Below are 25,896 nucleotides of genomic sequence, written 5' to 3' on the forward strand. Positions count from 1 at the left end.
ATGTATGGAACCATCCACCTCTTCTTTAGTTTTGTACAGCCACAACTCCCTTTTCCCCCATTGACTGACAATGTTTAATGGCTCAGTGACAAATTTCCTCCATTACCCACCTTTTCAGAGTCTTAAGTTTGGAAAGAATACTCTTTTGAGTCTAGACTTTTGTGGGTATAATATCGTAAGAGACCTATATCCATCATTTTTGAGAATGTAAAAATGGGAATGTCTGGCAGAGGTAATGTACGATGAAAAGCTTATGTTTTTTAATGGAGTTCAATGTATCTGGAAGTTGGGGAGAAACCCAAATCAAATAAAAAAAATCCAAAATAAATAGACCATGTGCAAAGTTGATAACAGAAGAGATTCAAATGATGGTGCAACCAACTTGAGATTTAAAACACAAATGACAATAGTTAGATCACAAACAAGATGAGTTGTTTAAAATCTTGACCAAAGGTGATAGGGAAGTAGAAAAGTTGTAAATATTTCAATTTTAACCAGAGTTAACCAAAAAAAAAATTAAAAAACCACACACAACTGGAAAGAGAAATAAAACTTGCTGTACGTAAGGACAAATCTGATTTTATTCAGCTATCATTCTGTACCTGAAAAAGTAACAAATTAATGTACCAGTTTTGAGATTGAACTGACTCTGTTATATGAATTTTACACATCCATTGATCGGGGGTGAAAACAGTTTGTTAAAAAACAACCTGTTACTTTTTAAAAATATAGAATGAACAAACAAATGTTTTTACTACCTGATTGCCAAAGAGGTTGAATCCATTAATTGCTTCTAGGGCTGCTTTTGCTAAACCAACAGAGCTGAGGGGGAGAAAAGAAAGACATTTGTTATGCTTACAAACTTGGAATTTAACAAATCAATACTTGATGTGTCTTTCAGAAGTAGAATCTCTTCTTGATTAGTATTTTGTGTTTAAACACTAAGCTAATGAACAATGATGCAACAGGTTGTACTTATTTTCCAGAATTTTTCTTTTCAATTTTTTCTTTGTCTTTAAAAGTCAGTGATCATCTGGAAAAAATACATCTGATTTTATTTTGCTGTTGGACATCTAGCATTCTGTGCTTCAAGGCCTTGCTAGTAGGACAGCAGGTTTACTTTCTGCACAATTTCTGTATACTCAGCTCTCAGACAGAAAATGTGACAAAAGAAACCTCTGCTCAAATAACTTGGATGAAAAGTTAAATACCACATAACAGTTTTAGACCAAAGAAACTGCACAGTTCTGATGTCAGCCATCCATCTGTAATTATCGTCAACTCATTCACTCAACTAGTGGATAAATACTGAGATACACCGTGTAGTAGGCTATATCCATTAAACCAAAATGAGCCATATCGATGCTATGAACTTATTATCCAAAATGTTTTCTCCATGATTTCCCACATCAATGTTGTTATAATCTTTGGATAAATGATTATCCATATTTTTTTTACACTTTTTTTGTTTATTCTGAAATTTTTATGTAATGGATATAGTTAGCCTACTACATGTGAAAAGTTGCTCAGGGCCTGATTTTCAGAAGAGCTCATGTCTCAGTTAAGCATCTACATGAAGTGGCCAGATTTTCAAAAGTCCTCAGAAGCCAGTAGCTTCGAAAAAGAACAATGGGAGCAGCATAATGCTGAGTAACGCTGCTAGAAAAATTTCTAATTTCATTTTTTTAATGAAAAATAGGGACGAATACTTCCATCCCATTTGTTTTAATCTTAGTATGGGTTATATTTAATAAATTATCTGAAGTATTTTATATCAGTGAATCCTCATCAATTTGATATGTTGCTTTTAATATCATCCATACAATCAAAAATCTAGTTGTGCTTTAATTATCAATATGAATTGCTCTCAGAGGTTGAAATTCACCCATGTTTGAAAGTCCTATGTAAGAATCTCTGTGCCATCTTATGTCCCACAGTAAAACACTGGCAGGAACGTCTTTCAGTGTTGAAGAGGAATGCAGGGATCTACTGGGGCAGGCTGGGAGACTGGCTACTGGATTTGCAGAACCCATATCCTGACCATTTGGATTAGCCATGCCCAGGGCCGGCTCTAGGCTTTTTGCCACCCCAAGATCCGAGAGCGCAACTGCCCAAGCAAAAAAAAAAGGGTGGCCGGAATGCCGCGCCTGGACATGTGCTGTCCCAAGCATGTGCTTGGTTTGCTGTTGCCTAGAGCTGGTCCTGGCCATGCCATAATTAGTTCACTGCACAAAATATGTTTTTCAGGCTTTGTGCAGAAAGAGGTGATTTCACCCTAAGTAAATAATGTTTTTCTGATTTATATTAATTATTGACAGGGTAATGAGTCTTGTAGATGGGGGAAGGGGTAGATGTGGTATATCTTGACTTTAGTAAAGCTTTTGATACTCTCTTGCATGACCTTCTCATAAACAAACTAGGGAAATACAACTTTGATGGAGCTACTATAAGGGGGGTGCATAACTGGTTGGAAAACTGTTCCCAAAGAGTAGTTATCGGTGGTTCACAGTCATGCTGGAAAGGCATAACAAGTGGGGTCCCACAGGGATCAGTTCTGGGTCCAGTTCTGTCAAATATCTTCATCAATGATTTAGATAATGGCATAAAGAGTACACTTATAAAGTTTGTGAACAATACCAGGCTGGGAGGGGTTGCAAGTGCTTTGGAGGATAGGATTATAATTCAAAATGATCTGGATAAACTGGAAAAATGGTCTGAAGTAAATCAGATGAAATTCAATAAGGACAAATGCAAAGTATTCCACTTAGGAAGGAACGATCAGTTGCACACATACAAAATGGGAAAGGATTGCCTAGGAAGGAGCACTGCGGAAAGCGACTGGGGGGAGGGAAGGGGTCATAGTGGACCACAAGATAAATATGATTCAACAGTGTAGCACTGTTGCAAAAAAAAGCTAACATCTTTCTGGAATGTATTAGCAGGAGTGTTGTAAGCAAGACATAAGAAGTAATTCTTCCGCTCTACTCTGGGCTGATTAGGCCCCAACTGGAGTATTGTGTCCAATTCCAGGCGCCACATTTCAGGAAAGATGTGGACAAATTGAAGAAAGTCCAGAGCAACAAAAATGATTAAAGGGCTAGAAAACATGACCTATGAGGGAAGACTGAAAAAATTGGGTTTGTTTAGGCTGGAAAAGAGAAGACTGAGAGGGGACATAATAGTTTTCAAGTATATGAAAGGTGATTACAAGGAGGAGGGAGAAGAATTGTTGTTCTTAACCTCTGAGGATAGGACAAGAAGCAATGGGCTTAAATTGCAGCAAAGGAGGTTTAGGTTGGACATCAGGAAAAACTTCCTGTCGGGATGGTTAAGCACTGGAATAAATTGCCTAGGGAGGTTGTGGAATCTCCATCATTGGAAATTTTTAAGAGCAGGTTAGACAAACACTTATCAGGAATGGTCTAGATAATTAGTCCCGCTACAAGTGCAGGGGACTGGACTAGATGACCTTTCAAGGTCCCTTCCAGTCCTCTGATTCTATGTATTGATTCAGTGTGCATGTTTTGTTTTTGTTTTCTAAGCACACACTTTGGTCTATGTTCACCTGCTATTACAATAAGGCAAAAATATCTCCTCTGACCTTGCTGGGGCTTCAAAATTCAAAGAGGTTTGCCACCGTATTATTTATGGATATTCAAAATAAAAATATTTAAAAATAAAATCAGACCCTAGTCAAGGGAGCTTCTTATAACTATGCAGAAAATATTTTCAACATAATGTAAGGGGAAACGTGTCTAGTTGCAGAATTGCATGTACTATATTTAGCACACATTATTTCTCTTTGACTGTTTTCATTACCAGCAATTCCATTAAAAAATTGATTTCAGGCTGTATCATTTTTTTCAAACCATCAACAACAGGTTTATAAAACCTGTCTTCCTTTCAGAAACACTGCCAGAAAAGCGCTTGTGGGATTTAATTCTAATTGGTTCAACAAGGGAAAGTTGATTATGTTAGCTAAAAAATTCTGCTTGGAGCAGCTGCCATCAAAGGCTGGTAAAATCCCATGGTTTTTAAAACTTTGGATGATTAGAAAGTTATTGTTACCCAGATAATGCAATGAAGTAGTAAGCTAAACTCACTGGTATAACCGATACTAACCATTTCCTTAGTGTCAAGTCAAGTCTAACTTTCTTCTAGTAGCGTTATTTATCAAGTACAGTTATGAAAGAGCAACTGGTTTAACTGAAATTGGCATAGCAACTTAGTTAAATCATGTTTCTTGGGTGTTACAGCTATACTCTAAATAAACTGGATATGCTCTATGAGCACAAGATAAATCCACTGCTTTGATAACTGGATTACACGTTAATGGAGAAGTCCCTATTTCTTCTTCCAGGGGAACACCTTCAATACGCATGAGCAGCTATTTTTGGAGAGTGAGCGCAAGAAACACTGACTGGCAAAAACTAAGAGGTAATAGTTGACTGGAAGGGAAAGAGCAACGACAATCAGGCAGAATAAGTTACCTTATTTTGTCTAGATAAGAGGAGGAGGCTCAGAGAGAATATAAAAAAATATGTATTCTTCCATAGTGAATAACTTTAACTTATATGACTTTTACTTGCTCACTCAATATTCCTGGGTAAACAATCAATACCAATTGTAGCTCATCAGTATTTTTCTACCTTTGCTTATTCAATACTTTGGAGATTTCACTACTTGCACAAACACTGCTTGCACATAAAAATACTAGTGTTTTAAAATTAAAAGGCTGATTTCATTTCCCCATCATATAATAAATATTCCTTCATGTTAATAGTCTATCAGACCCTTCTCCTACTGTATGCTTGTGACTGCCATAAGTGCTATATTTTGCAGATGACAAATATATAAGGAAGATCCTGCAATACTACAGTAAAGAGGAAAAGTGCTAATATATTTTAACAATTGAAATAGCAAATATGTCTTAAGATAATGAAAAGCTATTCAAAACCGGAAGCAGTATAAGATTATGCACATTAGGAATGCTATTAAATTTCAGACAGTTGAAGATTTAATCATTAATTACTTAGAATCATAGAATATCAGGGTTGGAAGGGACCTCGGGAGGTCATCTAGTCCAACCCCCTGCTCAAAGCAGGACCAATCCCCAATTAAATCATCCTAGCCAGAGCTTTGCCAAGTCTGACCTTAAAACTTCTAAGGAAGGAGATTATACCACCTCCCTAGGTAACGCATTCCAGTGTTTCACCACCCTCCTAGTGAAAAAGTTTTTCCTAATATGCAACCTAAATCTCCCCCACTGCAACTTGAGACCATTACTCCTTGTCCTGTCATCTTCTATCACTGAGAATAGTCTAGAACCATCCTCTCTGGAACCACCTCTCAAGTAGTTGAAACCAGCTATCAAATCCCCCCTCATTCTTCTCTTCTGCAGACTAAACAATCCCAGTTCCCTCAGCCTCTCCTCATAAGTCATGTGTTCCAGACCCCTAATCATTTTTGTTGCCCTTTGCAGGACTCTCTCCAATTTATCCACATCCTTCTTGTAGTGTGGGGCCCAAAACTGGACACAGTACTCCAGATGAGGCCTCACCAATGTCGAATAGAGGGGAACGATCATGTCCCTCGATCTGCTGGCTATGCCCCTACTTATACATCCCAAAATGCCATTGGCCTTCCTAGCAACAAGGGCACACTGTTGACTCATATCCAGCTTCTCGTCCACTGTCACCCCAGGTCCTTTTCCACAGAACTGCTGCCTAGCCATTCAGTCCCTAGTCTGTAGCGGTGCATTGGATTCTTCTGTCCTAAGTGCAGGACCCTGCACTTATCCTTGTTGAACCTCATCAGATTTCTTTTGGCTCAATCCTCCAACTTCTTGTTGGAGAAGTCAGGAAAATAAAACACAATAGAGTTTCCGCTATTAGGGATGTTACGTTCATTTCTCTTGGGTCATTTGTACATTACATACCCTAAGAATTAATATCGTAAGAAATACGGTCTTAAAATATACAGCTCTGGTCATAACTTCTAAGGAATTTTTCCTTCTTTTCCCCTTTAGCATGGACAACAGCACAAGATGAACATGTTGTAGGAACTCAGTATACTCTATTCTCATTGTGAAAGATGTCCTATCTGTAGATGGCCTCAAAACAAAACCTGATCCAACCATTCTTGAGATTTGGGGTAGTCAGGACCTGGATCTAATATTTTTTTTTGGTTTTAAACCCATGTCTTTATTAATTTAACTAACATTTGTATTCCATAATGCTACTGGCATGACAACGAAGTTAACTGAGTTACTAAAATGTCATTAATTACAGTTTTAAATTGCTACATCTGTCCCATAAACTTAAGGAAAAAATGGAAAGCAGGCACTAAAATTTGTACATTGTTGCTAATTGCTAATCAAAATCTTAGACAATAAAAAGTTCCAGGTCCCCTCGCTTGGATTGTTTCCCTCTAAACATAACAGTTCAAGACAATGTATTTTAGCATGTATTTAGCCTAATGCACATAAATTATTTTGAAAGAAAAATGCTTGAACTGTTAGTTCCCATTAAATTTAGTAACAGGTCCTCAATTAGCATTTGTCTGAATCCTTTGATAAACCCAAGAATATCAGGATTCTCATCTACACCTGCACTTTTTTTCCTGCACCTACAAGTTGCGGGGTTAAAATGAACATCACAAACGGTGACAGAAATAATGTCCAATAACATAGAGATATTGCACATATATATGTGTGATTAAAATATATGTTAAAAAGGCACTCCATTTTAAGCAGCCAGGCAGACCAACAAAACAATCTTAATAGGGGCAAACAACATGACAGCAGCATATATGCTCAACAAAGAAGCACAAGATCAAGATTCCTATGCCTTTTTGACCTAGGATATGGAGATGCTGTGTTCTAGAAACATCCTATCAAATGGCAGATGTCAAAGAAACATTTTTTGCAGAAGTACTCAGGAGATGCTTGGAGAACATCTTGATCAAATGGTTGCAGGACAAAGTAATTTTTCAGAAGCTCAAACACATGGGTAAGGAAACATACTATTCTCAAAGGTGTTACAATGCTTGCCTTTGAACCAGAGAAAAAAGCAGACCTGAGTTTCCCCTATTGAGAAATCCAATAGTAAAAGAATGGAGATGAGACAGATATTGCAAGCAGATCAAGTATTTTTGAGGACCATACTGTATTAAGTTTATGAATGGTTAATATATCATTCTGGGCCAGGAATTATATGCAACTCCATGGTGGAGAAGACTATCACAGCTTCTTCAGGAAGTAAAAAGTGTGTGTGCTCGGAATGGTGAGCAAGGCAAATTGCTGAGACTGTAAACAAACTCTGGAAAGGTACCACCCCTTGGGGTGATTTTCATATACTGGTTCAAATCAAAACAGGTTTTCCAGAGACCAATAGTCAAAGAACAAACTTGGAATATATAAAAGCTGAGTATAAACAGACTCAAGGGTCTTTCTTTTGATTCAGAAAAAGGAATTCTTTTGGCCTACTAGAGCTCACAGGACTGATGGAAAACTTCTGGTATATTTAGTAAATATTATAGGCCCTTTAATTTTATTTTTAATGTTTTCTCTATGATGCTTTTATCCGAAGAATAAATGTAGTTTGCTGAGAAAGAAAGGTGTGTGTGGTAACGGGTAGTTCAGTGGTTCTCAACCGATTTACCACTGTGGGCCATATATGCAGCTCTCGGTGTTCTGTGGACTGCATCCACACAGTATATATACTACTTGTACGGACTTGAAGATGTCACATGGGCCACAGCTGTGTGCTGATTGGGCCACAAGTGGCCTGTGGGTTGAGAACCACTGCTGTACCTACTGGCATACACTGGTCATAGACCTTGGAGAGAAAGAAAAGGATAGGTGAGGGCCAACAGGCAGACTGCCTTGCTGGGTATATCATAATATTTGGCATGGGGCTCTGCAGCCTTAAAACCCCTGGTTGGAAGGGAGTGTGGGACATGGGTCCAGGCTCAGATACAGGTCATGGCTGGAGACCTGACTGTTCATTCCTGAATTGGAACACAGAGAGAGTACACAGCTGCAGTTATCCTGAAACTGTGACTGGAGGAACCCCATCTTTTCCAGGGTTATGTAAAAGTATTTTAAAAAGTTCTACATCTTTCTGCTTCACAATGATTTCTGACTTCTGTGCTAACTTCAAAATCCTTTAGTTAGAAATAGAGACTTCAATCCCCAGCATGTGCAAATCAACACTGCATCAACAAAGCTGACTTCAGTGTAGTAGCATCTTTATAAAGGTGAGGATCTGGTCCAAAGAGTTTTTCACCATTCAGTGGCAATTAGAAACTAATTATCACCAACTTGAAACTAATCTAAAATAGAACGCTAGCCTTTTGTAAATACTTCAAAGATATTTGCATCTTCTTCATCACAGGCTGGGCTTTTTGGTTATCACTCAAATTACTTTATATCAGACAGTATCCTGTATGAAAGAAGCCTACCTCAATTAAAAATGACAAGAACTAACTTCCAATTCTGAAAGAAAGCACAAATTATGAGCAGGAATAATCACTCAGATTTAAGTGACAAGAATCCAGTGTCAAAAGTGTACTGAGGCTTAAGAGCCTGCTTCATAAACCATAGCCATTAGAGAGGCATGGACAAACAATTCACCTACAGCCTTGAGTAGCATTATACACATTTCCTGAATTATTTCCGATATTCTCCTATGCCACTCTACCAGAGTGGTCGTACATTGAGGCAATGCATGGAGTATTTTGGAGTACCCTAGTCTCTTTTTTTCATCCACACAGATCCCTCAATGCACATTTCTCTCCCATTTTTCCTCATCTGTGACTGAAATTGGACCTCAGCTCTTTCCCATGAAGAATTAAAGGAAAAAACCTCCAAAAGATATTACAGCAGGGATCAGCAACCTTTCGCACGCAGCCTGTCAGGGAAATCTGTTGGAAGGACGGTTTGTTTACCGGCAGCGTCCGCAGGTTCAGCCGATTGCAGATCCCACTGGCCGTGGTTTGCAGTTCCAGGCCAGTGGGGGCTGCAGGAAGTGGTACGGGCCGAGGGATGTGCTGGCCGCCGCTTCCAGCAGCCCCCATTGGCCTGGAACAGCGAACCGTGGCCAGTGTGAGATGTGGCTGGCTGAACCTGCAGATGCTGCAGGTAACAAAGAGTCCCGGCCGCATGCCAAAGGTTGCCAATCCCTGAATTAGAGAGAGTAAGGGTATCTGTGCACGGGCAGGGAGATGGGGAGGGCAGCAGCTTACACCCTTTCTGTGATGGATAAAAGAAGTCAAAGCTCTATTTCTCAGCTTAGAAAAACAAGCTACGAAGATCATTGTTATTTTGGGAACAACAATGAGCTCAGTCCCATATGGCACAACAAAGACATTCTGGTCCTTGGCTCGAGGAGCTTGCAGCCTAAATACACAAACAGCACAAAAGAGACACTGAAAACACTGGGAGAGACAAATGAAGGCTATAACTTGGAGCATTGATTTTTCAATGGGAAGCTTTATTTATTTATTTTTTTATGAGTGGATGACAGTAGGGGTGAGCTCTGATGTGGACTGGCATTTTTAGACTTCATATACCACAAAAGAAAGAGGAACTACTGCAACACAGTGTAATCTTTTAGATTTTTGTTTGCTTGTTTTTTGTATGTGTTGTAGTTTATGTGAACAAGACTTCACCTAAGTATAGGAAGGACGTACCTATAATTAGCAGTTTTTAATGCAATGAGATTCACAACACATGGAGTTCCACATCATGCATCTAAATTAAGTAAAATTACTGCACACTAAAATAAGTGTACTGATCCATTATGGCAAATCCTACATACTATGGATGTCATTTGTGTCAGACTATCGTCATGTTTCTTTTAATCTACCTTTGTAAGCCCATTTTCTCGAAAAAAATTATTACAATTGTCATCTAAAAAGCCACAGCTCTATTGACTTTATAGCTAATAGAGCACAAATAATGCTTGTATCTGATTTCAGAGTTTTCTTTCGAGAGGACATGGATAACAAAAAGATCACAGCTAATAAGTATACAGACATTCTCATCATAAAGCAATTAGACTCTGGAGGTCTACGTTATCCAGTAGTCTATGATGTGCCCACATGAAAGTTAAGATATTCTTGGTAGTACAATTCTTGAAACACTCTTGGAATTAAAGAGCTCAACCTGACATTCAAATACTGTACATGTTTGAAGTGAGTTAGGTCAACAACCCGACATTTAACATATCACTACTCTAGAAACCAAATGACGTCTGAAGCCTCAACTCAGACTAGAGGTAGCTGAGAGGTACCCAAAGTATTTCTTTTTTTGTTTCTAGAGATGATGATCAAGGTAGATGTAATAGGAGGGATGTAGAAATTATAATTCTGAACTTATGGACAGGTGGAAACATAATGATTTCCTTCAGATTTTCATGATACCTTCAGCCTGTGCTTTAGGACATTATAGTCTATATTTTCTGATACATGATCTCAGAGAGGGAAGTGGATGGATGAGAGTCCAGATGTTTAAAGGCTGCATGCATCCTAGCTGACAAATATTTAAAAAAAAAAAAATCAAGACAACTTATAAAATCAATGCTGCAATGCTTTAAGAATTTAGATAATAAATAGGAACAGAGGAAGCTTCAGATCTGAATTTAAATAACTTATACAAAAATTAAAAGTTTTCATTTGTCTTTCAGCACAAACATTGCTTCTTCCACTAGAAGATGTGCATAGTGGGAATGGACCACGCACTAGCGGTAGCTAAACTGAGAATAAAAATAAGAACAAATAAGAGATCTGAATAACAGAGATGCACATGTTAAAACATCACCAAGCTAAAACAGATGACAACACAAGAAGAGTTTAGAATTGAGCTAGCAAATAGATACCAGGTGCTTGAAGACGAAGATGATGGAACATAGAAAGCAAACTGAACAGGTAAAGGGAACTTTCACTAAAACATGTGAAGTACTGCTGGAATTCAGAAAGTAACATCAAAACAAATGGTCATTTGAGGATACATGGGAGAAAGAAGAAGATGCAAAATTATACTGAAATTAAATCAAGCAATAACAAGATCACAGACACACCGACTAGAGGAAGAATATACTGTGAAGAACAAAGAGACCAAAAAAGAGTGTAGGAAAGTGTAGGAATATAGGCCCATATTAGATTTGGGTGCACTATGGTTTTAAATCGATTTGGGATAATAGCATGAACAAAAGGCCCAAAGCATGGAATCAAAAAGAATGAAATCATGAGAAGGAAGAATTGTTGTGTAAAACTTGTAGTGACTTTGAAATACCAGTGTTATCTTATTTAAGGTTTGGCCTGAAATAAGAGAAATAAAACAGTTAATTGGGTACCAGATACAGTAAAGAATTGGCTATATAAGAAACTGCTTCATCTGTACATAGCTATGGTCCGATAATTGGCAATGACATCACTAGTTTGTTAATGGGTACAAAAAAGTGAAAGTTTCATTGCTAATATCTGCTTGAACATTGTGGGTTTAAGCACCCCTGGGTTTAGCCCACTAGTAAGTATCTTGATCAAATGTTTATAAGTGTTTTTTTATTGTTTGGACATAGTAAACTGCTTATTATTTTGACTTCTTAGGCAAGTTTAAAGCAATTGTACAAATACTATTTTGACCTCTGGATTTAATAAAAGGAATTTATGGTTAAATTAGTGTCATGGTAATATCCGGTGTCAATTATAATTCCAACAAAAAGACTTATAGACAATATGGCAGCAGATGTGACAGACCACTGCAGCATAAAATGATATGAAGAAACTGTACAACATTACTACAGTTGACAGGACGAAAAATCACATACCAATCAACCAGTTCAAAACAATGAGACCGCAGAACAATTAAATATATGGAGGTAGTACTTAAGTGGACTACTGACTGGTGAGCCAGTGGCCAGACACAGAGATAGGAGAAGGTGTGAACGTCAAATTAGGACCTCTTACCAGAACTGTCAGTGAATGGCAGCCATTACTTTAATGTGAATTTTATAGATTTCATATAGCCTTTGTAACAGTGTATAGAAAAGTCTTATGGAAGCTGCTGTGACACTATGGAATCCCTCAGAAAATTGTGAACATCATTTAGAGCTTCTATGAAACTATGACATGCCAAGTACATACACAACTGCAAACTGACTAAGCCATTCAAGGTTCCCCAGGCATCAGAAAAAGACATTTTATGTCACCCATCATCTTTTTACTGGTAGTGGTTTGGTTAATGAGAAAGACACAGAACAACCAAGTGTCATACAAATGGACTTTCACATAGAAGTTAGAGTACCTTGACTTTGTGGATGACAACTTGCTATCCCTCACCATGTAGATATATGCAAGCCAAAACAAATGATCTTCCAGGCTATGCACAATTAGTAAGGTTGAAAATCAACACACAAAAAACTAAAACCATGAGAATCAATACTCCACAAGAAATACAAACAGAAATACAAATTGAGATAGAAGAGGTCCAATATTTCACACATCTTGGCAGCACTGTAAGTACTACAGGTGGAACACACTTAGACATCGAAGTCAGAATAGCAAAAGCCAGACATGTCTTTGTAACTCTACAGCTAATCTGGAGAAACAGAAATCTTGCCCCCCAAACTAACCTTTGAATATTTAACACCGTTGTAAAGTCGGTCTTACTATGGCGCTGTAATTTGCATATTTGTTAAGTCCTTAATATCTAAACTCAAAGTTTTAAAAAGCAGCTGCCTTAGACATATCCTCAATATCAGATGGCCAGAAAAAAGAGTCACAAATGAAGAACTCTGGAAGAGGACAAAACAGAAAACAGTTCCAGCGTCAGTGGCCCCCCTCTTCTACATAGGATCTGGTGCTCCTGCAGTGATCCCCAAATTGGCTGGGGCCTGCACTTTAGTTCGCCAGTGCAGTGGGCACTAAACTCAGAGAGCTGGTCTTCCAGATACAGGTGGTATGGTAATGGGAATCTTAGACTGCCAAAGCATGTGCTATAACTGCTCCATAATGAGCAGAAGGCTTTGGGTAAATTTTAGTAAAAATGCATGTGCAGCTGCAATTACAGCAATTTGGATGCACAAGTAATTACTCACATGTGTATCTTGTTATTTGCACATGGAATGTAGGTATAGAACTGTGCTCATATTTCTCATGAGGTATAGACTTCAGTCTCCAGAAGGCCTCAATGTGGCATATTTCATGAGCACTAATTTCACTCTAGACAATACATTTTTAGAAGAAATTGGAACACTACTTTAATTATTTCTATTTTGATACATTTCCTGAATTCTTTGCATTCACATTACATGCATTTAAATAAACAAAAAACACTGAGAGTTTTGCCAGTTACCTTGAATGCAGTTCTGTGCTGCCATTGTTGTATTTACTTCCTCTTTCCCAGACACCAAAGTCAGGTACTCGGTATGCTCTTTCCACACAAAACACCAGGTTTTGAATGAAGGACACCTATGAGGAAAAGAAAAAAAACTCAAAGGAAACTGAAATATGCCAACATTTTTTATTTGTATTTTTAAAAAGAAAATGGTATGTTTTTTAGACTGCATAATTATACTTGCCACACAATTATGTTTTTTTTCCTTGTGAAGTACGGTGTTCCCAACCTCAAGGCACCTTTTTGTAAAATCAATTTTTATTAAATATGGTAAAAAACACTCCCCAAAACACTGGCAACTTAATTTACACAAAGCCTTAATGAAGCTAGGAATGCAAATGACTGGGTATTAAAGTAATGTGCTAGAACATCAGTGCCAAAAAAAAAAAAAATCTAACATCTTGATCTTTAAAGAATTGTATCAAAAATAACTGTTAGGGAGCAGAAGAAATTAAGCCCTATAAGTAACAGTTAAAATAAAGTTTGGGGCGTGGAAACACTGGCATTGTCCCTAACCACTCATTCTAACACAGCTCTGACATGTAAAACAAGTTCTGTCATGTTAGCTCAATATAAATATATGCAGCACATCCTTCCATGAAAATAAAAAGAATGGCACAATTTATTCAATTACCATCTAGTCTTAGATTATGAAAATCTACTAGAAAATAGGAAATTATTCATAGATATAGGTGACAATAAGTCATGATTATGGGTTTCTCTATCTAGGTTTTGATTGTACCTTAACCACTGTGGTATCTGAGTACCTTATGAAATTAACTCAAGCTGAAAAGGTAAACAAAAATTCTCTCTTCTCACCTCCATGTTCCACAGAGTAGGTTTTTTTGATCCTAGGAAAGCTAGGGTGAAGAGATGAGTTTTACATTTCATCCCAAAGATACTATAGTAAACATTGTTCTCATTCCTGAACAGTTCCATTGTTCCAGACATGAAAATGGCCCTGCTATTCTCCACTATCTAACTTTCATCTCCAGCAATCTAACTTTGCAGCTGTTAGCTCCACTGGATGGGAAAAGGAGCAGCCGTTACCAGCTTGTCTCAGGAGTATATGTGCATGTGTGTATTTCTCGGTAACTGACTTGTCCTTTTCCCTCCCTCCACCAGGAGATCAGCTGATAGGGAGCCTCTTTCATTGCTTCATGGTGTCCAAGAGGAGGACGACGAAGAATATGATTGTAACAGTGTGCCCCATATTCTTCACAGCGATATTATATGATAACAATCATAATGTATTTTATGCAAGATAAGTCATGTGAGGTGTCATTGGAAACATGATTTACTGAATATGATTATCCTATTTGTATGCATGTACAACTTTTGTATCTGAAGTTAGGAAAATTGACTATGCATCTGTATTACAAACGTGGATATACCTGGATAATGCCCACTAGGCAAAAGGCTCTCAGTCTATATGGCTGGCTGGGAAGGGCCCATTCCGGTTAATTAGCCATTAGGAGAAAACAATAGGCCTTAGAAGAAGCTTATTTCCCACGGGGGAGCCTTCCTGAGAACACTGCAGACAGCCTTGGACTCACGGCTGCTGTGACACTACAGGAACATGTGACCAGGTCACCTGGTGCTGGACTCCATCTTGGGATATCAGTGTTTTTCCACTGACTGGTGTGGGAACCAAGCTTTGAAAGAATGGGTTCCCACTAGATGCAAAGGCTATTTAAGGCAGGGGAGTGACATCATCATGGTTCTTCACTGACTCCCCACCCAAAGAGACTCCTGGAAACACCTGAGTAACAAAGATTGAACTGGGGGAAAGTGCTGAGCTCAGGCTAAAGGGATTTTTAGCCTGTGAATGGAACACCTGGGGACTCCAGGTTACAAGTTAGTGCAGCTTGTCCCTTAAGAATCTGCAGCCTGTTTGTATCATCATTTAGGGTGAGGATTTGCTATTTATATCGGATCTATGTAGTATATTAACCGTAGTTTGCATGTTTTGTTTATTTAAGAACACAACAACAGCCATACTGGGTTAGACCAAAGGTCCATCTAGCCCAGTATCCTGTCTTCTGACAATGGCAAATGCCAGGTGCCTTTAATTTCATTTGGTGACACCTAATTCTTGTGTTATGAGAAGGAGTAAATAATACTTTCTTATTTACTTTCTCCACACCAGTCATGATTTTATAGACCTCTATAATATCCCCCCCTTAGTCGTCTCTTTTCCAAGCTGAAAAGACCCAGTCTTATTATGCTCTCCTCATACTTAAGCCATTCCATACCCCTAAATTTTTGTTGCCATTTGCTGAACCTTTTCCAATTCCAATATATCTTTTTTGAGATGTGGCGACCACATCTGCATGCAGTATTCAAGATGTGGGTGTACCATGGATTTATACAGAGGAAATATGATATTTTCTGTTTATTACCCATCCCTTTCTGAATGATTCACAACATTCTGTTTGCTTTTTTGATTGCTGCTACACACTGAGTGGATGTTTTCAGAGAACTATCCACAATGACTCCAGATCTGTTTCTTGAGTGGTAACAACTAATTTAGACCCCATCATTTTATATGTATAGTTGGTATTATGTTTTCCAATGTGCATTACTTTGCATTTATCAACACTGAATTTCATCTGCCCATTTTGTTGCCCAGGCACTAAGTTTTGAGAGACCCTTTTGTAGCTTTTCGCAGTCTGCCTTGGACTTTACTATCTTGAGTAGTTTTATATCATCTGCAAATTTTGCCACCTCACTGTTTACCCCTTTTTCCAAGTCATTTATGAATACATTGAACAGGATTGGTCCCTGTACAGACCCCAGGGGGACACCACTATTTACCTCTTCCATTCTGAAAACTGACCACTTATTCATACCCTTTGTTTCCTATTTTTTAATCAGTTATCAATCCATAAGAGGACCTTCCTTGTTATCCCATGACAGCTTACCTTGCTTAAGAGCCTTTGGTGAGGGACCTTGTGAAAGACTTTCTGAAAATCGAAGTACACTATATCCACTGGATCCCCCTTGTTCACATGCTTGTTGACCCCCTCAAAGAATTCTAGTAGATTGGTAAGGCATGATTTTCCTTTACAAAAATCATGTTGACTCTTCCCCAACAAATTATGTTTCTCTATATGTCTGACAATTTTGTTCTTTACTATAGTTTCAACCAGTTTGCCCAGTACTGAAGTCAGGCTTACCGGCCTGTAATTGCCAGGGTCACCTCTGGAGCCCTTTTTAAAAATTGGCATCACATTAGCTATCCTTAGTCATTTGGTACAGAAGCTGATTTAAATGATAGGTTACAGAATACGGTTAGTAGTTCTGCAATTTCATATTTGAGCTCCTTCAGAACTCTTGGGTGAATATCATCTGGTCCTGGTGACTTATTACTGTTTAGTTTATCAATTTATTCCAAAACCTCCTCTAAGGACACCTCAATCTGGGACAGTTCCTCAGATCTGCCACCTAAAAAGAATGGCTCAAGTGTGGGAATCTCCCTCACATTCTCAGCCGTGAAGATCGATGCAAAGAATTCATTTAGTTTCTCCGCAATGGCCTTATTGTCCTTGAGTGCTCCTTTAGCGTCTCGAGCGTCCAGTGGCCCCACTGGTAGTTTAGCAGGCTTCCTGCTTCTAATGTACTTAAAAAAAAATTTGCTATTACTTTTTGAGTCTTTGGCTAGCTGTTCTTCAAATTATTTTTTGGCCTTCCTAATTACATTTTTACACTTCATTTGCTAGAGCTTATGCTTCTTTCTATTGTCTTCACTAGGATTTAACTTCCACTTTTTAAAGGATGCCTTTTTGCCTCTCACTGCTTCTTTTACTTTGTTGTTTAGCCACAGTGGCACTTTTTTGGTTCTGTATGTTTTTAATTTGGGGGTATACATTTAAATTGAGCCTCTACTATGGTGTCTTTAAAAAATTTCCATGCAGCTTGCAGGGATTTCACTTTTTGCACTGTACCTTTTAGTTTCTATTTAACTAACGTCCTCATTTTACTGTAGTTCTGAAATTAAATGCTAGTGTTGGGCTGCTGTGGTTTTTTCCCACTACAGAGATGTTAAATTTAATTACATTATTGTCACTATTGCCAAGCGGTCCAGAACTATTCACCTCTCAGATCAGATCCCATGCTCCATTTAGGACTAAATCAAGAATTGCCTCTCCTTTTGTGGGTTCCAGGACTAGCTGCTCCAAGAAGCAATCATTTAAGGTGTCAAGAAACTTTATCTCTGCCTCCCGTTCTGAGGTGACATGTACCCAGTTAAGATGGGGATATTTGAAATCCCCCATTGTTATTAATTATTAATTATTATTATTATTGAGTTTTTTATTTTCATAGCCTTTCTAATCTCCCTGAGCATTTCACAGTCACTATCACCATCATGGTCAGGTGGTCAGTAATATACTCCTACTGCTATATTCTTATTATTAGAGCATGGAATTACTATCCATAGAGATTCGATGGTACAGTTTGGTTCATTTAAGATTTTTACCTCATTTGATTCTTTTTTTCACATAGTTCCACTCCCCCACCAGCACGACCTGTTCTCTCCTCCTGATATATTTTGTACCTCGATATTACTGTGTCCCATTGATTATCCCCTCTCCACCAAGTTTCTGTGTTGCCTATTATATCAATATTCTCATTTAACACGAGGCACTCTAGTTCACCCATATTATTTCGACTTCTAGTATTGGTATATAAGCACTTTAAAAATGTGTCAATTTTCAGCTGTCTGCCATTACATGATGTAATTGAATGGGACTTTTTTTCATTTGACAGTTTCTCATCAGATCCTGCTACCTATATTCTATCATCTTCCATCCTCTCCTCCTTAGAATCATAAAATATAAGGGTTGGAAGGGACCCCAGAAGGTCATCTAGTCCAACCCCCTGCTCGAAGCAGGACCAATTCCCAGTTAAATCATCCCAGCCAGGGCTTTGTCAAGCATGACCTTAAAAACCTCTAAGGAAGGAGATTCTACCACCTCCCTAGGTAACGCATTCCAGTGTTTCACCACCCTCTTAGTGAAAAAGTTTTTCCTAATATCCAATCTAAACCTCCCCCACTGCAACTTGAGACCATTACTCCTCGTTCTGTCATCTGATACCATTGAGAACAGTCTAGAGCCATCCTCTTTGGAACCCCCTTTCAGGTAGTTGAAAGCAGCTATCAAATCCCCCCTCATTCTTCTCTTCTGCAGGCTAAACAATCCCAGCTCCCTCAGCCTCTCCTCATAACTCATGTGTTCCAGACCCCTAATCATTTTTGTTGCCCTTCGCTGGACTCTCTCCAATTTATCCACATCCTTCTTGAAGTGTGGGGCCCAAAACTGGACACAGTACTCCAGATGAGGCCTCACCAATGTCGAATAGAGGGGGACGATCATGTCCCTCGATCTGCTCGCTATGCCCCTACTTATACATCCCAAAATGCCATTGGCCTTCTTGGCAACAAGGGCACACTGCTGACTCATATCCAGCTTCTCGTCCACTGTCACCCCTAGGTCCTTTTCCGCAGAACTGCTACCTAGCCATTCGGTCCCTAGTCTGTAGCTGTGCATTGGGTTCTTCCGTCCTAAGTGCAGGACCCTGCACTTATCCTTATTGAACCTCATCAGATTTCTTTTGGCCCAATCCTCCAATTTGTCTAGGTCTTTCTGTATCCTATCCCTCCCCTCCAGCGTATCTACCACTCCTCCCAGTTTAGTATCATCCGCAAATTTGCTGAGAGTGCAATCCACACCATCCTCCAGATCATTTATGAAGATATTGAACAAAACCGGCCCCAGGACCGACCCTTGGGGCACTCCACTTGATACCGGCTGCCAACTAGACATGGAGCCATTGATAACTACCCGTTGAGCCCGACAATCTAGCCAGCTTTCTACCCACCTTATAGTGCATTCTTCCAGCCCATACTTCCTTAACTTGCTGACAAGAATACTGTGGGAGACCGTGTCAAAAGCTTTGCTAAAGTCAAGAAACAATACATCCACTGCTTTCCCTTCATCCACAGAACCAGTAATCTCATCATAAAAGGCGATTAGATTGGTCAGGCATGACCTTCCCTTGGTGAATCCATGCTGGCTGTCCTTACTAGGACATAGAGAATCTCCATTAATAGATCCTCCCCTAAGGGATGTCTCTGTCTGAACCATGTGCTCCTCCTCACTTGTCGGCTTTACCTTCAGCCCTTAGTTTAAAATCTACTCTATGACCTTTTTAATTTTAAGTGCCAGCAATCTGGTTCCATTTTGGTTAAGGTGGAGCCCATCCTTCCTGTATAAGCTCCCCCTTTCCCAAAAGTTTCCCCAGTTGCTAATAAATCTTAACCCCTGCTCCCTACACCATCATCTCATCCACACATTGAGACCCTGCAGTTCTTCCTGTGGAACTGGAAGCATTTCAGAGATTACCTAGGAAATATGGTAGCAATCTGTTTTGATCTGTTAACTATCCCATATAATCACGTAAAAACTATCTTTTAGAGTTAATAAACTTGTTTTTGCTTGGTCTAAAACCAGTTTGTGGGAGTCATAACTCAGGGCAGAAAGCTGTATATTCTTCTTCACACTGAGGGAGGAGGTGAATTTTATGAGCTTATGCTGTACAGTTCCCTGTGCAGCATAAGACGGTTTAAGTCTGGGTTTACACTCCAGTTTGGAGTGGAGGGGAGAGGTGTGCCTGAGTCGCTGGGAAGTTCCTTAGCTGGACCCTTTCCATGCAGAGCTGATCACAACATTTGCATGTAACTGAAGCTGGGTGTGTCCCTATCTGTAAGTAGGTTGGTCACAGAAGTACAGTGTACAGGCTGGTGGGTCAGGGGGGTTCAGTCATAACCCAGTGCAGGTGGTACCCTGGGGGGAACCCATCACAATGATATCTTCCCGTCCCACGCTTGGGTGGTGCAGTCAGTAATAAGGGAAGTAAAAAGAATGGTGGGGATTAAAGATGAACCCTATGTATTCCAATATTAAAATAAGCAGAATTAAAACTTCGCTGATTTTTTTCTTGGTAGTGGGGGGCAGATCCCATTGCTGCAGGTTTCCTTAACTCTCACTCATGTCTGGGGGAGAGAGGATATTGCCACTGAAGTCACTGAATAATGGTACAGATGACAGTTTCCCATTCCTCTATCTCCTTTCGGTGACCAGCTGCAAGGAGGGGGAGCAGGCAAAGCCAAAGCCCAAGGGCTTCAGCACTGGGCGGGGGGGCCTGCAACCTGGGCCCTGCCTCCCAAGACTGAGGCTGAAACCTGACTCCTGCCGCTCATGGCTGAAACACTTGGGCTTCAGTCCCAGGCAGCGGGGATCAGGCTTCAGCTTCAGCCCTGGGCTCTAGCAAGTCTAATGCCAGCCATGATGACCCCATTAAAACAGGGTCGCAACCCACTTTGTGGTCCCGACCCACAGTTTGAGAACCCGTGCAGATAGATAGAGATAGATACTCCTACTAGTACTTTTGTTTTTTCAAAATAAGTTGGGATGAGAGAACAGCTAAATGTCAGTGAATTTATCTATAAGTCAAATATTACCAAAAATGTATTTTGCCAACAAATTTTGGCAGTGTTCATCTTCTTTGGCTTGATGCGTCAGCAAGCAATCATCATCAGACTTCAGCTATTTGAAACTAAAAGGGAAAACACACTTTGTTGGGGACTACATCACTAGGAGACTAGTCACATCTTTACCCATTTTGCACAGTGTTAGTATACTCAGTTTGTAAGGCAATATTGCAACAACAGTTATGTTACCTGTTTGTCCTACAGTATTCTTTTATAACTATAACCTAGCTAATAAAGTATGCTGTAACAGGGTGTCATATTCTGAGATCGTGCATGGAAAAGCAAAGCTCTTCTGCTCACATATTGGTATCAGGTACTAGCACTCCCTAGATTAATGCAGTCACTACTCATAACAACCTGAGGTCAGATCAGATGGATCCTACTATACCAGGAGCATAAAACAATTTGTCTTTCCCCCCTAACACAGAGGGAGATAGGAGCAGGGACAGGAGTTTGGCAGAAAATGAAACCCTCAGAACAGCCTAGCTCAGAAGAAAGTTTGGGTTGAGGTTTATGTTGTATTATTTATCTTAGCAATAAAGATAACTCCTTTGCATGGGTTAAGTTTAGCCTACTATCCAGTATACTGTGTTAGGAACAGGGTAAATCCACTTACCTACATATGTTTAAACATATATAGACATATTAAACTTAACCAAACATAAGTACAGCAAACGCATGGCCACAAAACCTCATACTCTTTCTCAAGTGCTGTACATGTTTAAATAAAATGTACATTTAGAAGGTTTGATGAACATATAATACAGTAGTTCCTTAGACTAGAAAATTTTGCAGGAAAACGTTAAGTAGTTCCTTAGACAGACTAGAGAGTTTTGCAGGAAAACGTTAAGATCTTGGACTCCAAAATACTTTGGATTTGCAGTAATTGCAAATCAACATGTTTCGCTATGATAGTGGTTGTTACATTTGTAATATAAAGACTAGCTCTCTAAAACATATTAATGCTAGCTTTTAAAATTAAGACAAAATTATTTATACAGGAAAGAATATTAAAAACACTGGAATAATTGATGAATATTGTACATGAACAAAACTTGTCCAAAGAAAAAAAATCATAAGCATAACGGGCACCAAAGACAGAGTAATTATTCTACAACACCGTTGTACAAATGATTGTAAAACACAGATTATTTCTCAAACTACAACACTTAATTCCTAAATACACTAGCCATTTTGCTACTCTTTCCTGAAATACTACTTTCCTGAACATGAAAAAATCATTATTATGAGGCCTGAACCAAAGGCTGTGAACCAAAGTCAGGCCATGTATTAAAGTAAATGCTTACAAGTTCACTGTTCTGTACATGAACTTGGCAAAGTTGTTGCTAGTGTACTAGGCACTAGATATTTACGTAAACACATTTTAGAAAGCTAGTGCAAATACACCCCAATCTAGAACAAGATAAGATGGTTTGACAGAACAATGAATAGGGAAGTTTTGTTCGAGATATCAGGAACAAGAGGAGGTAAACAAATGTCATGAAACATGTAAGTTGTTTATCCCAGTTATTTGTTTTAGTCTATAAATGTTGGGTGCCTTGCCATAACCCTTTGGGTGGTTGAGGGGACAGCAAAGCCTCCCACTGCTGACTGAGCTGCTTCTTGCCACAGGGCACTCATGTGGTAACGTACTTGTGCAAGTCATTAGGACTGTGCTTTGAAGGCAACAAACCTGGCCAAATGCCCTTGTCACCAATTCATGCCTCACCTTTCTCTATGAGTAACATCAAGGTCTGCTAAATTAGTAGGCTGCATTCTCTGATAGTGCTGATAACACCAAAGCTCCAAAAACAAAAGCACTGAGAAACTGTAACACCTCAGCAGCCTTGACAGCATTCTACAATCTGAAGCACTGTAGTTTGGAATTCTAACTTCTTATTTTATATGAGAAGAGAGTCAAGATTATTTTCCTAAATCTGACACCAGAAACGAAAACCTGACATTCTTACCCTGTGAATAAGTACTAATCAACAAATGTTATGTAATATTGCCAAGTTACAGAGCAACGGGTCCCTCAAGTGTGGATTTTTTACACCCCTGAGAACGTAGCTATGTTGATATAAGTTCCCAGTCTAAACCAGCCCTGAGTCAGTTCTCTATTACGTATTACTTGGCATGTGATATTTTCTTACAAGCTCTGAATAATATTCACAAATTTCTGAGGAATTCCATAGTGGCACAGCAGACTCCATAAGATTGTTCTATCCACTGTATCAAAGACTTTTTGGAAATCTATTAAATTCATGTAAAGCCATGATTGCCATACAATCAACAGTTCTATTGTTGGATCATATTAAAGAAGTTCTGTATTAAAATCATAAAGGAGTTTGATTTCCCATAGTTTAAATTCCAGGGTATTACTAATTAAGAGGGAGGTCTCTTGGTTTTTGGCTGCTAATTGTGTTAGTACATCTTAAGACAGAGTCTGTTCTCAAAGCAATACTTTGTAACAACAACTACTCACACAGAGAGAGACTCAAAGCAATACTTTGTAACTACAGAAACAGCACAGAGACTCTCCGCCCTTTGGTTTTATTTGTCTCACTTTGTTAACAATTGTGATTAAAATAGAGATAGAGGATGTATGTGGATGGATGATTGGTGTAGATCACCGACGAGGCCTAGAAAAAGATCATCCTCGTCAACATCATGGTCTCCTTCGAGAACAGGACCCTGGCCTTCTGAGAAGCCCGAGCTCGTAAGCTGGAAAAATACACCCCTCTAGCGGACACCCTGAGAGCGAAGGGCTACAAGGTGCAGATGGATGCCCTGATTGTCGGAGCCCTGGGCGCTTGGGACCCCTGCAACGAGCGTGTGCTGCAGACTTGTGGGGTTGGTTAACGCTACGCACGGCTCATGCAGCGCCTCATGGTCTCAGACACCATCCGATGGTCCAGGGACATCTACATCGAACACATCATCGGCCACCGACAGTACCAGGAGGTGTGAGCCAGTATGACATCGTGCATCCACTATGGGAAAGGGACTGAGAGGCTTTTTCCATTGGACTGTATGAACTGGAACCATAAACTCACTGAACATTAAATCCCACCAAATGAGGGTAGATCCATCCCCATCATCGTATCCACCCATTATACTCCACACCTGAACATAGCCATTATATGGACAACATACCCCCATATCTCAATGTCTGTACTTTGACCGGTTAAACTTTTATCCCCAATCAGGGAGATTGCAGATTATGTATTCCTTACACCACCCGTTCCTAAACCAAATTTTGCACCCCTTGATAATCTGTACCTTATTGCCTGATAACCAGAAACTTCTATACCTAAACTCTGTACCATTTTCTTTTTATTTCAACATTATCTTAATAAAATTATTAAATAAATGAATGATCAGGGAGGTCCCAGCCTAAGAATCCAGTGTCCATTGGCCGAAGAAGGCATCAAGTGGAAACAACCAGAGGACCCCCCCGGAGGGCAGACTGGAATCCACCCAACAGCCTCAAGAATGGGAGAACCGAAGAACAAGATAACATCTGGCAGCACGGAGCCGTCAGGAATGTGCCATCTGCTGATGGATTCAGCAACAGCATGATGAAGCAATTCCCATAGACTGGCACAGGAAGAAATTCCTATAAAAATGGACTCTAGAAACTGAGACCTTTGGGGTCTGATTCTGCAAACCAACTTCCAGGAGCATCAGATGAGCATCTGACAAGGCCCCGCTCCCTCCTCATGTCCAGGCCACCTGGCCAGTGGCTTAGCACAAGCAACTCTAAGGTTGGTAACTATGACAACAACCTTGCAGAACCTGTCTCTGTGTGTGTACGAATGAAAGTGTGAATAAATATGAAATTGAATGGAATGTTATAGCTATAACTAACTGCTTACTATGATTCTTTCTGTATACACAATAAATGTGGCATTTTGCCTTATTCCCTTTAATAAGATCCTGCTTGTTTTTATTTTATTGGTATAACACTATGATGATGGTTGCTATTCTATTACTATGTGATCTATGCATGACTTCTCCTGTCAGAACCCTGCCTGTTCTTATCATAGCCTTAAATCTACTGCTTTCTTTAGTTTGGGCAGCGGTTCTCAAACTGTGGGTTGGGACCCTACAGTGGGCCGCAACCCCATTTTAATGTGGTTGCCAGAGCTGTCGTTAAACTTGCTGGGGCTCGGGGCTGAAGATGAAGTGCAAGCCCCACCACCTAGGGCTGAAGCCCTCAAGCTTCAGCACCCCCCAAGGCGGGGGGGGGGGAGGGGGCGCTCAGGCTTTGGCACCCCTTTGGGGTCTTTTAGTATTTTTTTGTTGTCAGAAGGGGGTCGCGATGCAATGAAGTTTGAGAAACCCTGGTCTAGGGTAAAATGTGTAAGTACTTTACTTGGGACAGACAGCAATCAAATGCCCCCTCCAGCTTTTGCACCGACTTAGGTCTCTCTTTTTTGGCAGTCTCAACATATGACTACTTTTCCACTTGTTTGGTACTTTTCCTTCTTCCCATATCATCTGTAAGAAGCCTAACAAAATGTCTAAAATGTTCTTTGAGTTTCCCTTAAGGACTTCTATTAGGATGTTGTCCAGACCCAGTGCCTTTCCACTTTTTAACCGATTTACTGCCCTCTCTTCTTCTACTCTAATGATAGGTCCTAATTCCACATGCAGATCTTCTTCCTCTAAATTGGGGTGTTGATAACTAGTTCCCCATTCAGTAGTTGACTAAAATACTACCTCCATATATTTAACTTAAACAAAAAATTATCTCTTATGTTCCCATACGCTGTAACTGTGCTGATTTTCCTGCCTCTAGCTAGCACAGCAGTGGCAGAAAAATCAGTAAACCCTATTGCATTGTATATGAACATGATGGAGAGAAATAATTGTTTAAAAGCTTTTCTATTACACTAACCATTATCATCTAAGCACTTCACAAACAATGGATTTCTCT

At 39.5% G+C, this 25,896-nt stretch overlaps 1 protein-coding gene across 4 annotated transcripts in view; it reads right to left on the bottom strand.

The window, feature by feature from the left end:
• Positions 1–25,896, bottom strand: part of PHKB (phosphorylase kinase regulatory subunit beta) — a 216,756-nt gene that overhangs the window by 109,690 nt on the left and 81,170 nt on the right. For all 4 annotated transcript variants that reach the window (XM_048816935.2, XM_048816937.2, XM_048816934.2 and 1 more), the window contains 2 exons: positions 13,358–13,473; positions 759–822 (listed from right to left, as the gene is read on the bottom strand). In XM_048816935.2, the coding sequence (XP_048672892.1) occupies positions 759–822; positions 13,358–13,473 (180 nt within the window). The remainder of the gene's footprint in view (positions 1–758; positions 823–13,357; positions 13,474–25,896) is intronic.

This window comes from Caretta caretta, chromosome 12 (assembly GCF_965140235.1).
Source record: "Caretta caretta isolate rCarCar2 chromosome 12, rCarCar1.hap1, whole genome shotgun sequence".
Taxonomy (NCBI): Eukaryota; Metazoa; Chordata; order Testudines; family Cheloniidae; genus Caretta; species Caretta caretta.